At 43.3% G+C, this 14,819-nt stretch overlaps 1 protein-coding gene across 1 annotated transcript in view; it reads left to right on the plus strand.

Moving 5' to 3' along the window:
* The first annotated feature begins 5,694 nt into the window (after positions 1-5,694).
* The window catches only part of LOC106568017 (GDNF family receptor alpha-2), a 74,705-nt gene continuing 65,580 nt past the window's right edge, over positions 5,695-14,819 (plus strand). The window contains exons 1-2 of the mRNA XM_014138011.2: positions 5,695-6,416; positions 8,907-9,206. Coding sequence (XP_013993486.1) covers positions 6,377-6,416; positions 8,907-9,206 — 340 coding nt within the window. The 5' untranslated portion in view covers positions 5,695-6,376. The remainder of the gene's footprint in view (positions 6,417-8,906; positions 9,207-14,819) is intronic.

Here is a 14,819-nt window from a genome sequence, read left to right on the forward strand (position 1 = left end):
ATTATGTTATACAATACATGCATGTTTTGTTCAATCAAGTTCATATTTACATTAGCATGTGACGTTCAGAACTAGCATTCCCACCGAACACTTCCAGTGAATTTACTAAATTACTCACGATAAACGTTCACAAAATACATAACAATTATTTTAACATTTATAGATACAGAACTCCTTTATGCAATCGCGGTGTCCGATTTTAAAATAGCTTTTCGGTGAAAGCACATTTTGCAATATTCTGAGTAGATAGCTCGCCATCACGGGCTAGCTATTTTGACACCCACCAAGTTTGGTACTCACCAAACTCAGATTTACTATAAGAAAAATTGGATTACCTTTGCTGTTCTTCGTCAGAATGCACTCCCAGGACTTCTACTTCAACAACAAATGTTGGTTTGGTTCCAAATAATCCATAGTTATATTCAAATAGCGGTGTTTTGTTTGTGCATTCAAGACACTATCCGAAGGGTAACGAAGGGTGCCGCGCCCGGTGCGTATTGTGACAAAAAAATTCAAAATATTCCATTACCGTACTTCGAAGCATGTCAAACGCTGTTTAAAATCAATTTTTATGCGATTTTTCTCGTAAAATAGCGAAAATATTCCGACCGGGAGTCGTTGTTTTCGTTCAAAGACTGAAAATGTAAACATGGAGTCGTCTCGTGCACCCGCGCACCCGTCTCATTGTTCTCAGATCGACCACTTACCAAATGCGCTACTGTTTTTCAGCCATGGACAGCAGAGTCATCATTCAACGTTCTGCCGCCTTCTGAGAGCCTATGGGAGCATTAGAAAGTGTCACGTTACAGCAGAGATCCTTTGTTTTGGATAGAGATGGCAAAGAAGGCCAAGAAATGGTCAGACAGGGTACTTCCTGTACAGAATCTTCTGAGGTTTTGGCCTGCCATTTGAGTTCTGTTAAACTCACAGACACCATTCAAACAGTTTTAGAAACTTAATTATATGCATATTCTAGTTTCTGGGCAGGAGTAATAACCAGATAAAATTGGGTACGTTTTTTATCCGGCCGTGAAAATACTGCCCCCTATCCATAACAAGTTAAAAGTTGTGCGCCTTGACTGTTGACCAATGACCGGTCATCAGCAAAGGCGGGAGCATATATCCATATTAGTGACCAGAAAGCTTCTGGAAAATCAGAGTAGCCTACCTACAAATAGCCACGGGAAGTAGGGGTGCTGAAGGAGCTGCAGCACCCCTTGAAAAGTGTTAATACATTGTTTTACAATGTAATAATAATTGAACATAAAAAAAATCATAAAAGTACACTGAGCCTTTACTAGTCCTGTCTATAGCTGTCTCTAGGGCGGGCAAGTATTTATTTTTTTGGACCATTTTCTTTTTTCACAAAGTAGTGCACACTGGGCCTTTGATAGTCCTGCATTAGCCGATTGATATAGCCGTCTGAAGCGCTGGCAATTGTTTATTTATTTTGAACATTTTACATTTTCACAAAAGTAGTGCACTGGGTCTTTTCAAGTCCTGTATTAGTAGACCAAAATATCCTTCAGTAGCACAGGCCAAAAAAAATCCTGAGCTAGCGAAACAGATTACTGATTTGATTACAGCTATAGGATTGTGTGCAGCACAAACCTCAAATTATAGGGAGAGAGGAGCGCCATAAATTAATATGCAGCTCAAATTGTTTTGGGGTGATCAAGAAAATGAACCATTTACTTTGCAAGCTCATCAGCAATAGGGAATCAAGCAACATTTACTAGCATAGGCCTACTGGTCTTTTGGTATGTCAAAATTGCTTGAAATTGATCATTTACTTATGAAACTTGCATTTGGAATTTGTTGTTTAAAACAATTATTACATAATCAAAATGTGTTGTAGATGAAACAATGAAAAAGGCTCTCTGGTAGCCTCACTAAATAGACAAAGATTAGTAGTAGTTGAACAAGTCATTGCCTGTATGTATTTTTACTTCACTTGAGACTTGACTTCCTGTTAGAATGCATGACTTGGACTTGAGTCCTACTTGGGAGTCAACCTGAGACTTAGACCTTGTGATTTGAATAATAGTGACTTAGTACCACTGACACACACACATACAGACACACTTTCAAAATGACATGCCTGTGCACACACATTTACATACACACTCTTGTGTGTACATACACATGTAAATGCACATACACTAATACACACACACACTTAATTATGCACACACAAAAACTGTCATGCACACTCACCAAGACTCTTCCCAGAGCTGGCCGCCAGGCTAAACTGATTAATCGGGGGAGAAGGGCCTTGGTCAGGGAGGTGACCAAGAACCTGGTGGTCACTCTGACAAAGCTCCAGAGTTCCTCTGTGGAGATGGGATAACCTTCCAGAAGGACAACCATCTCTGCAGCCCTCCACCAATCAGGCCTTTATGGTACAGTGGCCAGACGTAAAAGGCACATGACAGCCCGGTTGGAGTTTGCCAATTGGCACCTAAGGGACTCTCAGACCATGACAAACAAGATTCTCTGGTCTGATGAAACCAAGATTGAACGTCACGTCTGGAGGAAACCTGGCACCATCCCTACAGTGAATCATGGTGGTGGCAGCATCATGCTGTGGGGATGTTTTTCAACAGCAGGGACTGGAAGACTAGTCAAGATAGAGGGAAAGATGAACAGAGAAAAGTACAGAGAGATACTTGATGAAAACCTGCTCCAGAGCGCTCAGGACCTCAGACAAAGGCGAAGGTTCACATTCCAACAGGACAACGACAATATGAACACAGCCAAGACAATGCCAGAGTTGCTTTGGGAGAAATCTCTGAATGTCCATGAGTGGCCCAGCCAGAGCCTGGACTTGAACCATATCTAACATCTCTGGAGAGACCTGAAAATAGCTGTGCAGCGACGCTCCCCATCCAACCTGACAGAGCTAGAGAGGATCTGCAGAGAAGAATGGGAGAAACTCCCCAAATACAGGTCTGCCAAGCTTGTAGCGTCATACCCAAGAAGACTCAGGGCTGTAATTGCTGCCAAAGGTGCTTTTAACAAAGTACTGAGTAAAGGGTCTGAATACTTATGTAAATGTGATATTTCAGTTTATTTTATTTTATATGTTTGCAGAAAAATGTAAAACCCTGTTTTTGCTTTGCCATTATGGGGTATTGTGTGTAGATTGATCAGAGGGAAAAAAACGATTTAATCCATTTTAGAATAAGGCTGTTATGTAACAAAATGTGGAAAAAGTCAAGGGGTCTGAATACTTTCCAAATGCACTGATACACATGCTGTATTGATCTAAGTGCTATAGCAGTCGGTATAGGCACTGGATGTATTGATAGTCCTATACAGATGTAGTATCTTAATTTGACCACCCTGTTGCTGGAGAACTTTCCTGCAATGCAGGACATTTTAAACTTGTAGTGCATTTGAGGTTTAAAAAGGCTTTTGAAGTTTGCACTTAGAAATTTCAGACTTGATTTTCCCAAATGTATCAACCCCTACAAAAATGTCCATTAATTATAATCCACATAATAATTCAAATGTCTTGTTGCTGAAAGATTATTTTCCTGCTGTAGCAAACTGGCTCAAATTAAGATCCTATCTGTAGCATCCTCTGCTGAACAGAGAGAAAAGACCTTGAAGATTAGAACACACTGAGAAGGAGACAACTATCCTTCTGCTCTTATAATGGTACTGGCATAGAGAGAGAGAGTTGTATTACCCAATGTGTAAAACAATCTCCTCTCCTCCAGAAGGTTGCTTGTTCAAATCCTGGATCGGCAGATACATTGTATGTGATTAATCAGTAAGCTAGTTTCAGATCCCAGGTACCATCTCCTGCCCTTGTGCCCTTAAGCTCAAACAGCCCCAGGGCATCTAACGTGCCCATTTAACATCACTCCATCATTATCACTGATGTATCCTTTAACTTCAGCTCATTAATCAGCCTTAATTATTCATTAGACTTAATTGTCTTTCTGCCCGCTTGGGTAATTAAATTAAAGGTCCGGCTCATTGGGACTGACCCCACTGTCTTCCACTCTGAAGGAAAGAGGGAGAGAGGGAGGAGGGAGAGAGGGGTGGGGGAGAGAGAGATGGTGGGGGAGAGAGGAGGAGAGGGATGAGGGAGAAAGAAAGAAAGAGGGGAGAGGGAGAAAGAGATTGACAGAGGAGAGGGAGAGATAATGAGAAAGAGAAAGTCAGAGGAGAGGGAGAGATAATGAGAAAGAGAAAGAGAGATGAGAGGGAGAGATAATGAGAAAGATAACGAGAGAGGAGAGGGAGAAATAATGAGAAAGAGAAAGACAGATGAGAGGGAGAGATAATGAGAAAGAGAGACGAGAGGGAGAGATAATGAGAAAGAGAACGAGAGAGGAGAGGGAGAAATAATGAGAAAGAGAAAGAGAGAGGAGATAAAGAGATAATGAGAAAGAGAAAGACAGATGAGAGGGAGAGATAATGGGAAAGAGAGATGAGATGGAGAGATAATGAGAAAGAGAAGAGAGAGGAGAGGAGAGGGAGAAATAATGAGAAAGAGAGAGGAGAGGGAGAGATAATGAGAAATAGAAAGAGAGAGGAGAGGGAGAGATAATGAGAAATAGAAAGAGAGAGGAGAGAGAGATATAATAAGAAAGAGAAATAGAGTGATATGATGTTAGTGAGGAAAGAGAGTGATGAGAAGAGAGAGAGTAATATTGGTAATGATTTAACTCATAAGCTAACATATGGAATTGTTTTAAGATGGTTATGCCATGGATCATATTGCTATTTGATTTTGAATATTAGGACCCATGTAGGTATATCATTTTTTTAATATAAATGATTTGATATAATATAGAATTTGGCCCCAGAGAAACGCATTGCATAACACATTCATAAATGGCATAACAGACAGTCAAATAATAAATAAAGGAATAAAGTTTTGAAGTGTCTGTCTTATATCTAGCATATACTAGATAAACCCCCAACCCCCCCCCAGATATCTCTTACTTAAACCAGCGGAATTTGGTGGGGATGTTTCTATAATGTGTGTGTGTGTTTGTGTTTGTTTGTGTGTATTAGCCTCACTCGCTTTGATGAGTGCCCTACACCCCAGGTCACGCACGGTCTCGGTTCTCTATAAAACCAGTGTGTGTATGTCTGTTTGTGTGTGTGTATAGGCCTGATAGTGTTTGAGTGAGTGTGTGTTGTGTAAAACACCGTTACTCTCATATCGTTCGCGGTAACTTGCCGAAATGCAACTTCAGTTAGAGAGAAAGAGAGGGAGGGAGAGAAAGAAAGAAAGATAGAAAGAAAGAAAGAAAGAAAGAAAGAAAGACAGACAGACAGACAGACAGACAGACAGACAGACAGAAAGAAAGAAAGAAAGAAAGAAAGAAAGAAAGAAAGAAAGAAAGAAAGAAAGAAAGAAAGAAAGAAAGAAAGAAAGAAAGAAAGAAAGAAAGAAAGAAAGAAAGAAAGAAAGAAAGAAAGACAGACAGACAGACAGACAGAAAGAAAGAAAGAAAGAGTTTTCCCATGATCGAACACGAGCTGCTTTTCTCCCGCTGTAACGGAAAGGCGGGCAGACAGGCTCTGGAGTGAATTAGAACTCTCCGCTATATCTATTACCGGGTAACTGTCTACCCGGGTTGGAGGGTGTACCACCATCACATACACACTCCCGGTCTCGGAAGTTTAATTGATTTAAGGACATCTGTATTAAACAGCCATCAGCTGCCTCCACGAGTCCGGAAGAACCACCTAGTTAGAAATAGCATACTGCTGTCTGACGTCCTCTCTGTCCCTCTCTCTCCATCTCTCTTTTTCTTTCTCTTTCTAGCTCACACACGCGCGCGCACCTTCCTCTATCACACACTAACACTGGAAAGTTTGAATGCGTTGGCTCATGGTCAAGAAGACAGCGTTTTTAACGGGATCAGCCAGTCGATGTCAGAGAGACCATCCCTCTCCTGGCCCGGAACAGGGCACTCTCGAACCCTTTAACGGATACCGGGACAGCCAGCGAACAGGTTCTTGGCTCCGCGGCGGGTCCTGTTTCGCAAGGACAGCTGTTATTAGCGGGGAACTTTTCTTCCAACTCTTGCTCCTTCCAGAGAGGATGTTAACGTTATCAGTCCATTTCACATGAAAACACTCCGTCAGAGTGTGTGTGTGAGTGCGTTTGTGCGTGCCTGTGTAACCTACTATATGTGTGTGTGGTTTCAAATGAAGACCTGAGTTCGTGTGTGTGTTTCTGGGTTCGTCTGGCGCGGCTCTGGTTTTTGGATTATTAACCGGCGAGGAGCAGTGTTGGAGATGTGTCTCTGTTTTAACGATTTACCTATTTATTTAGCCGTTAACGGCTGAACCGGACAGCTCGCATTCGACTCGTGACTTCAGGATTACTGCTCTGGAACCTGCCATGATTCTGCTGAACCTTCTCAGCGTGCTGGTTCTGTTGGGTGAGTACACACACACACACACACACACACACACACACACACACGGATAAGAGGGCATCCACTCCACGACCAACATTTCAGTTAAGGATATAACTAAAAGCAGTCATGCCTCCACCTGGTGCCTTGCTGCTGCTGGTTAAGGTTTTAAGAAAGTATAACCTAATCATTTACAATTATATGACCTCACGTAGACATAGTAAGCATCTGAAAGTGATTTGGGGTTTTGCGTAGCACAATAGTTCTTTGGAGTGTGATGACGTACAAGCTCTCCCTTCTGGTAGGATCTGACGGTCAAAGGGACAGAGCATGGGGCATGTTCCCTCCGCCTCAGCTGCTTGCTCAAGTGTGTGCGTGTGTGGGTGTATGTGTGCTCCTGCGTGTATAAATCTGGTTGCGGCTGTGCCTGAGGACTCGGCTCGCGCGGCAGAGCTGTCCTTGGTGCTGAAATCTGTTCACGGTAGTGGCGCGAGACTATGGTCTGTCACTTTTCAGCCCTCAGCGTGCTGCCTGTTTGTCTGTCCAGTCGGCCACCGTGTGATCCTATGAGTGTTTTATAGATTAATCTAGAACGCATTACTAACAAATCTAGAAGTTTATGATGTTTTCCTATATTTACATGATAGGCATTTTCACCCTTTGTTGTCATAGCTTTATGTTTTGAGGTGATTTAAAATAGGGTAAGAGAGAAGAGGGAGAGGAGGAAGAGTGAGAGGAGAGAGACTGGAAGAGGTGAAAGAGAGAGAGAGGGAGAGTGAGAGAAGGGGGAGGAGAGAAGAGGAGGAGAGGATAGTGCTAGGAGAGAGTGAGAGGAGTGGAAAGGAGAGGATGGGAGGACAGGAGGGGATGGATAGAAGAGGAGAAAGTAGGGTAGAGGAGAGAAGGATGGAGGAGATGAGGATGGACAAGGGGAGATCAAGAGAGAGGAGAGGAGGATGGAGGAGATGAGGATGGACAAGAGGAGATAAAGGGAGATGAGGATGGACAAGAGGAGATGAGGATGGACAAGAGGAGATAATGGGAGAGGAGAGGAGGATGGAGGAGATGAGGATGGACAAGAGGAGATAAAGGGAGATGAGGATGGACAAGAGGAGATCAAGAGAGAGGAGATGAGGATGGAGGAGATGAGGATGGACAAGAGGAGATAATGGGAGAAGAGAGGAGGATGGAGGAGATGAGGATGGACAAGAGGAGATAAAGGGAGAGGAGGATGGAGGAGATGAGGATGGACAAGAGAAGATTAAGGGAGAGGAGAGGAGGATGGAGGAGATGAGGATGGACAAGAGGAGATAAAGAGAGAGGAGAGGAGGATGGAGGAGAGGAGGATGGAGGAGATGAGGATGGACAAGAAGAGATAAGGGTTGAGGAGAGGAGGATGGAGGAGATGAGGATGGACAAGAGGAGATAAAGGGAGAGGAGAGGAGGATGAAGGAGATGAGGATGGACAAGAGGAGATAAAGAGAGAGGAGAGGAGGATGGAGGAGAGGAGGATGGAGGAGATGAGGATGGACATGAGGTGATAAAGGGAGAGGAGAGGAGGATGGAGGAGATGAGGATGGACATGAGGTGATAAAGGGAGATGAGAGGAGGATGGAGGAGATGAGGATGGACATGAGGTGATAAAGGGAGAGGAGAGGAGGATGGAGGAGATGAGGATGGACATGAGGTGATAAAGGGAGATGAGAGGAGGATGGAGGAGATGAGGATGGACATGAGGTGATAAAGGGAGATGAGAGGAGGATGGATGAGAGGTTACTGCCCCAGACAATATTTGACAGTGGTGATTTTACTGATGATGACATAAACACAGAACTCCCCTGTAAACAGCCTGCAGCCAGCTCTGTACTCAACAAGATATCACTGTGTTTGATGTCCTTAGATAAACGTCTATTTTTGACTAGTAAACTGACTTAATCTCCCGACATCATGTATTTATGCACAAGGCTGACTGCGTCTCCCGACCTCCTGGGGACCTGCAAAAACGTCAAATTTCTACTTGAATCTGGAATGATCTCTCTGCTATACTGCTACCACACACACACACACACACACACACACACACACACACACACACACACACACACACACACACACACACACACACACACACACACACACACACACACACACACACACACCTTTGGCTGTTCTTTTCTAGCTTTGACCTTGGGGGAAAATGTTATATTTTTTTACACCAGCATGAACAAACAGAGCAATTAGAAAAAACATTGTTCTAATGTAGCTAGAAAATCTTTTTTAAGTAGATTATATTTAATGTAGTATATAGATCATATTTAATAATCTCCCAGATGGAGTGTGTGCTGTGTATCTGTGTGTGTGTGGGTGTAGGATGTGGTGGTTAAAGTTAATCGTTAAAATGAATATAATGATGACATTTTGCCGCCAGACGCTGTGTGCGTGGGTTGTTAGGGTCAGGGTTAACTATTGTTAACATTATGACTAATCATTATTCCTCTTCTCTCTCCGCTGCAGGGTGTGTGTGTGTGGTGTGTGTGGGGGGGCATGGATGGAGGGAGCCGCTGGACTGCGTGCGGGCGTTAGAGCTGTGTAACGGGGACAGCCAGTGCAGCTCCAGCTACAGGATCATGCGCCAGTGCCTGTCAGGCGGGGCGCGGGACCGCCAGACCATGCTGGCTGGCAGAGAGTGCCAGGGGGCCATAGAGGTCCTACAGGACTCGTCGCTCTACGATTGTCGCTGTAAGAGAGCCATGAAGAAGGAATTACAGTGTCTGCAGAACTACTGGAGTATACACCAGGGCCTGACAGAGAGCGGTGAGTTACCTGGGCTACATGGCACAGTAGCACACACTAGGGCATACCTGCGCAGGCAGTTTCATGTGTGTACTTTACTTTACTGACTTTATTGTCCCCATGAGGACATTTTGTTGCTGTGTCATGTACATGTTTTAAAGTGGCATTTTAAATACAAAACAAATTGACAATACAACTTTCATAACAGTTTCATACCAGCACCTGCGTGTCAGTGGAATGGAACATTGTTCAATGATCTTACTGTTGAGGATAATCCAAAACATATTTTTTGGTGCTTGCCAGGAATTCACTGTTGGTTTTTCATTCTTCACATTCCTCATGAATTATAATATAGTATTACTGATACCTCCTGTTAGTTGGGTTGATGTGATTGGATATGACCTCCAGTGCCTCTGCTGGCTCAGAATGCAATGCTCCTTTTCTGTTTGTGTGTGTGTGTGTCCTCACTGCGGCTCTTTGGCACAAACAAACACACACACACACACACACACACACACACACACACACACACACACACACACACACACACACACACACACACACACACACACACACACACACACACACTCTCTCGCTGGGCTGGGAAAGCTGGCCTAGTTTAGTTTTTGCGGCAGTAGGCCTCATTAAGGAGCTTCTCTCTTTGTTCTCCCTTCCTCTCTGGATGTCTGCTGCCAACAATGCCTGCAACACAAACACACACACACACACACACACACACACACACACACACACACACACACACACACACACACACACACACACACACACACACACACACACACACACACACACACACACACACACACACACACACACACACACGCAAGGGCATACACACACACAGACACACACACACACACACACGCTCACCCTCAGCATGAGTGGGGACACACAGAGCTCAAGGGCACAGAGAGAGAGAGAGAGAGAGAGAGAGAGAGATTCTAGTTGTGGGTGTGACTGTTATCAGATATAATACATTCATCAATGTGGCTCCCTGTTTGGCCCATGAAGAAATCTCTGAAAACTAAAATGCTCTGTTTATATAAGCATCCTGTGTGTGTGTGCAGAAATAAAGCTGAAAGGACAGCAGAGCAGTACTGGGTGTGTATGATACTCTGTAGTCTAGTCAGAAATAGACTGGCTCACTAAACAACAGTTACTATGGGGAACAGGGTCTTAAAGGGAGGAGAGGAGAGGAGATGAGAAGAGAAGAGAAGGGAGGAGAGTTAAGGAGAGGGGAGGAGAGTAAAGGAGAGGGAAGGAAAGGAAAGGAGAGGAGAAGAAAGGAGAAAGGAAAGAGACATTGTAGAATAATAGTGAAGACATCAAAACTATGAAATAACACACATGGAATCATGTAGTAACCAAAAAAGTGTTAAACAAATCAAAATATAATTTATATTTGAGATTCTTCAAAGTAGCTACCCTTTGCCTTGATGACAGCTTTGCATACGCTTGGCATTCTCTCAACCAGCTTCACCTGGAATGCTTTTCCAACAGTCTTGAAGGAGTTCCCACATATGCTGAGACTTGTTGGCTGTTTTTCCTTCACTCTGCTGTCCAACTCATCCCAAAACATCTACATTGGATTGAGGTTGGGTGATTGTGGAGGCCAGGTCATCTGATGCAGCACTCCATCACTCTCCTTCTTGGTCAAATAGTCCTTACACAGCCTGGAGGTGGGTCATTGTCCTTTTTAAAAACAAATGGTAGTCCCACTACACGCAAACCAGATGGGATGGGCTATCGCTACAGAATGCTGTGGTAGCCATGCTGGGTAAGTGTGCCTTGAATTCGAAAGAAATCACAGACAGAGTCACCAGCAAAGCAGCCCCTCCTCCTCCGTTCTTCACGGTGGAAACCACACATGCAGAGATCATCCGTTCACCTACTCCGTGTCACAAAGACACGGTGGTTGGAACCAAACATCTCAAATTTGGACTCATCAGACCAAAGGACATATTTCCACCAGTCTAATCTCCATTGCTCGTGTTTCTTGGCCCAAGCAAGTCTCTTTTTCTTATTGGTGTCCTTTAGTAGTGGTTTCTTTGCAGCAATTCGACAATAAAGGCCTGATTCATGCTGTCTCCTTTTTGATGTTGTTGTGATGTGTCTGTTTTAATTTTTTTTTAAATTTTATTTCACCTTTATTTAACCAGGTAGGCCAATTGAGAACAAGTTCTCATTTATAACTGTGACCTGTCCAAGATAAAGCAAAGCAGTGCGACAAAATCAACAACACAGAGTTACACATAAACAAACGTACAGTCAATAACACAAAAGAAAAGAAAAATGGAAAAATCTATGTACAGTGTGTGCAAATGTAGAAGAGTAGGAAGGTAGGCAATAAATAGGCCATAGGGGTGAAAATAATTACAATTTAGCATTAATACTTGAATGATAGATGTGCAGATGATGATGTGCAAGTAGAGATACTCGGATGCAAAACAGCAAGAGGGTAAGTAATAATATAGGGATGAGGTAGTTCGTGTGCTATTTACAGATTGGCAGTGTACAGGTACAGTGAACGGTAAGCTGCTCTGACAGCTGACGCTTAAAGTTAGAGAGGGAGATATAAGTCTCCAACTTCAGATATTTTTGCAAATCGTTCCAGTCATTGGCAGCAGAGAACTGGAAGGAAAGGCAGCCAAAGGAAGTGCTGGCTTTGGGGATGACCAGTGCAATATACCTGCTGGAGCACGTGCTACGGGTGGGTGTTGCTATGGTGACCAGTGAGCTGAGATAAGGCGGGGCCTTACCTAGCAAAGACTTATAGATGACCTGGAGCCAGTGGGTTTGGCAACGGACATGTAGTGAGGGCCAGCCATCGAGAGCATACAGGTTGCAGTCGTGGGTAGTATATGGGGCTTTGGTGATAAAACGGATGGCACTGTGATAGACTACATCCAGTTTGCTGAGTAGAGTGTTGGGGGCTATTTTTTAAATTACATCGCCGAATTCAAGGATCGGTAGGATAGTCAGTTTTACGAGGGTATGTTTGGCAGCGTGAGTGAAGGAGCCTTTGTTGCGAAATAGACAGCAGATTCTAGATTTAATTTTGGATTGGAGAAGCTTAACGTGAGTCTGGAAGGAGTTTACAGTCTAACCAGACACCTAGGTATTTGTAGTTGTCCACATATTCTAGATCAGAACCGTCCGGAGTAGTGATGCTAGTCGGGCGGGAGGGTACGGCAGCAATCGGTTGAAGAGCATGCACTTAGTTTTACTAGCATTGAAAAGCAGTTGGAGCAATTCGACCATGAAGGCCTGATTCATGCAGTCTCCTTTTTGATGTTGATGTTGTGATGTGTCTGTTACTTGAACTCTGTGAAGCATTTATTTGGGCTGCAATTTCTGAGGCTTGTAACTCTAATGAACTTGTCCTCTGCAGCAGAGGTCACTGGGTCTTCCTTTCCTGTGGTGGTCCTCATGAGTGCCAGTTTCATCATAGCGCTTGATGGTTTTAGTGCCTGCACTTGATGAAACTTTCAAAGTTCTTGAATATTTCCATATTGACTGACCTTCATGTCTTAAAGGAATGATGGACTGTCGTTTCTCTTTGCTTATTTGAGTTGATATTGCCATAATATGGACTTGGTATTTTACCAAATAGGGCTGTCTTCTGTATACCACCGCTACCTTGTCACAACACAACTGATTGGCTCAAACGCATTAAGAAGGAAAGAAATTCCACAAATTAACTTTTAACAAAGCGCACCTGTTAATTGAAATGCATTCCAGGTGACTTCCTCATGAAGCAGGTTGAGAGAATGCCACGAGTGTGCAAAGCTGTCATCAAGACAAAGGGTGGCTACTTTGAAGAATCTCAAATATAAAATATAAACACTTCTTTGGTTACTACATGATTCCATGTGTTATTTCAGAGTTTTGATGTCTTCACTATTATTCTACAATGTAGAAAATAGTAAAAATAAAGAAAAACCCTTGAATGAGTAAGTGAGTCAAAACATTTATATATATATACAGTACCAGTCAAAAGTTTGGACACACCTACTCATTCCAGGTGTTCTGCATTTCAAATGAAAACATAACAGATGTGTTTAAATAGCAGCCATATATTCACAGTGTTACTACTGTTTCTAATGGCCTGAGTAACTGCTCCTAATTAGTGGTGTGACGCTCGTCGTAATGAGTAGACCAAGGTGCAGCCTGGAAAGTGCTCATCTTTATATTTATTGTAACTCAGAACACTCAAACAAAATAACAAACCAAGGAAAAACGAACGTCACGTTCTGCAGGCTTACTGAGCTGACAAAAACAAGATCCCACACAGGAGGGAAAAAGGGCTGCCTAAGTATGATTCCCAATCAGAGACAACGATAGACAGCTGCCTCTGATTGGAAACCATACTCGGCCAATCAAAGGAAAAAACACAACATAGAAATATAACCCATAGAATGCCCACCCCATGTCACACCCTGACCTAACCAAACAGAGAAAAACGTCTCTCTCAGGTCAGGGCGTGACAAGTGGGTCATTCTGTCTTGTAATGAATAAGTTGTTATGATTGTTTAGGACCCCCTTGGTTGCAGGTGTGTCACCACACAGATGATAACTTGTATTTGTTGCATCTAATCTGATCAAGTGAAGTTTGACACATAATGTAAGCACACACAGTCTTTTCAGGAATTAGAAGCAGCCAGTCCCACACTGATTGCTTAATTAAGATTAGCTCTGATTGGCTGTTATTCACAGCTCTTGTCCATCATTGGACGGCTCTTTGTGTTAAGTCCTAATTAGACTGACGGGACTGAGCCCGATCACGCACATACACACACACACACACACACACACACACACACACACACACACACACACACACACACACACACACACACACACACACACACACACACACACACACACACACACACACACACACACACACACAGAGAGAGAGAGAGCGAGAGCATGATTCATTAGGTATTATTCTCTGCGACAAATTGGGGAACAAAGAGCAGCTTGGTACTGCCAATGCTTAGCATCCAAGCTAATAAATCAGCTTTTATCCATTCACTATAATGATTCCTACTCAGGTATTTAGCGATCAAGCTAATCTCAGGTTTCTAGTATTGACTCAGGTACTTAGCGTGCAGGCTAACACATCAACAAGGATAATTCAGGCTTTTAGCATCCAGGGCAGGCTAATAGATTACTAATTTAGTATTGACTCAGGTATTTAGCCTACAAGCTAATCACTGGGGTATGTAGCATTCGGGCAAATAAATAACTAATTTGCCATTCAAACTAATCAGGGAGGTATTTAGCATGCAGTGCTAATGAGTCAGTCTGAGGCAGATTAGTGCTGTGCCACTGAGGAATGGCACTGTTGTTCTCTGTTTACTCACTTCATTTTCTGTCAGAAAACATGCACATGCTCACACACAATAGAGCCAAAAGGAACAGCGATTCATCAGAGAAATTATTAAAAGAGTCCAAAGACAGAATAGTCAGAAAAAGACGGTGAGAACGAGTGTGTGTGTGTGTGTGTGTGTGTGTAGATGGTGATTTAGAGTCTGGACTAGAACAAAACTGTGCACTGTGTGGCGGTCCCTCAGTAGAGAGTTGAGAAGCTACTCAGTATGCAGCTGA

Source organism: Salmo salar, chromosome ssa01 (assembly GCF_905237065.1).
Source record: "Salmo salar chromosome ssa01, Ssal_v3.1, whole genome shotgun sequence".
Lineage (NCBI taxonomy): Eukaryota > Metazoa > Chordata > Actinopteri > Salmoniformes > Salmonidae > Salmo > Salmo salar.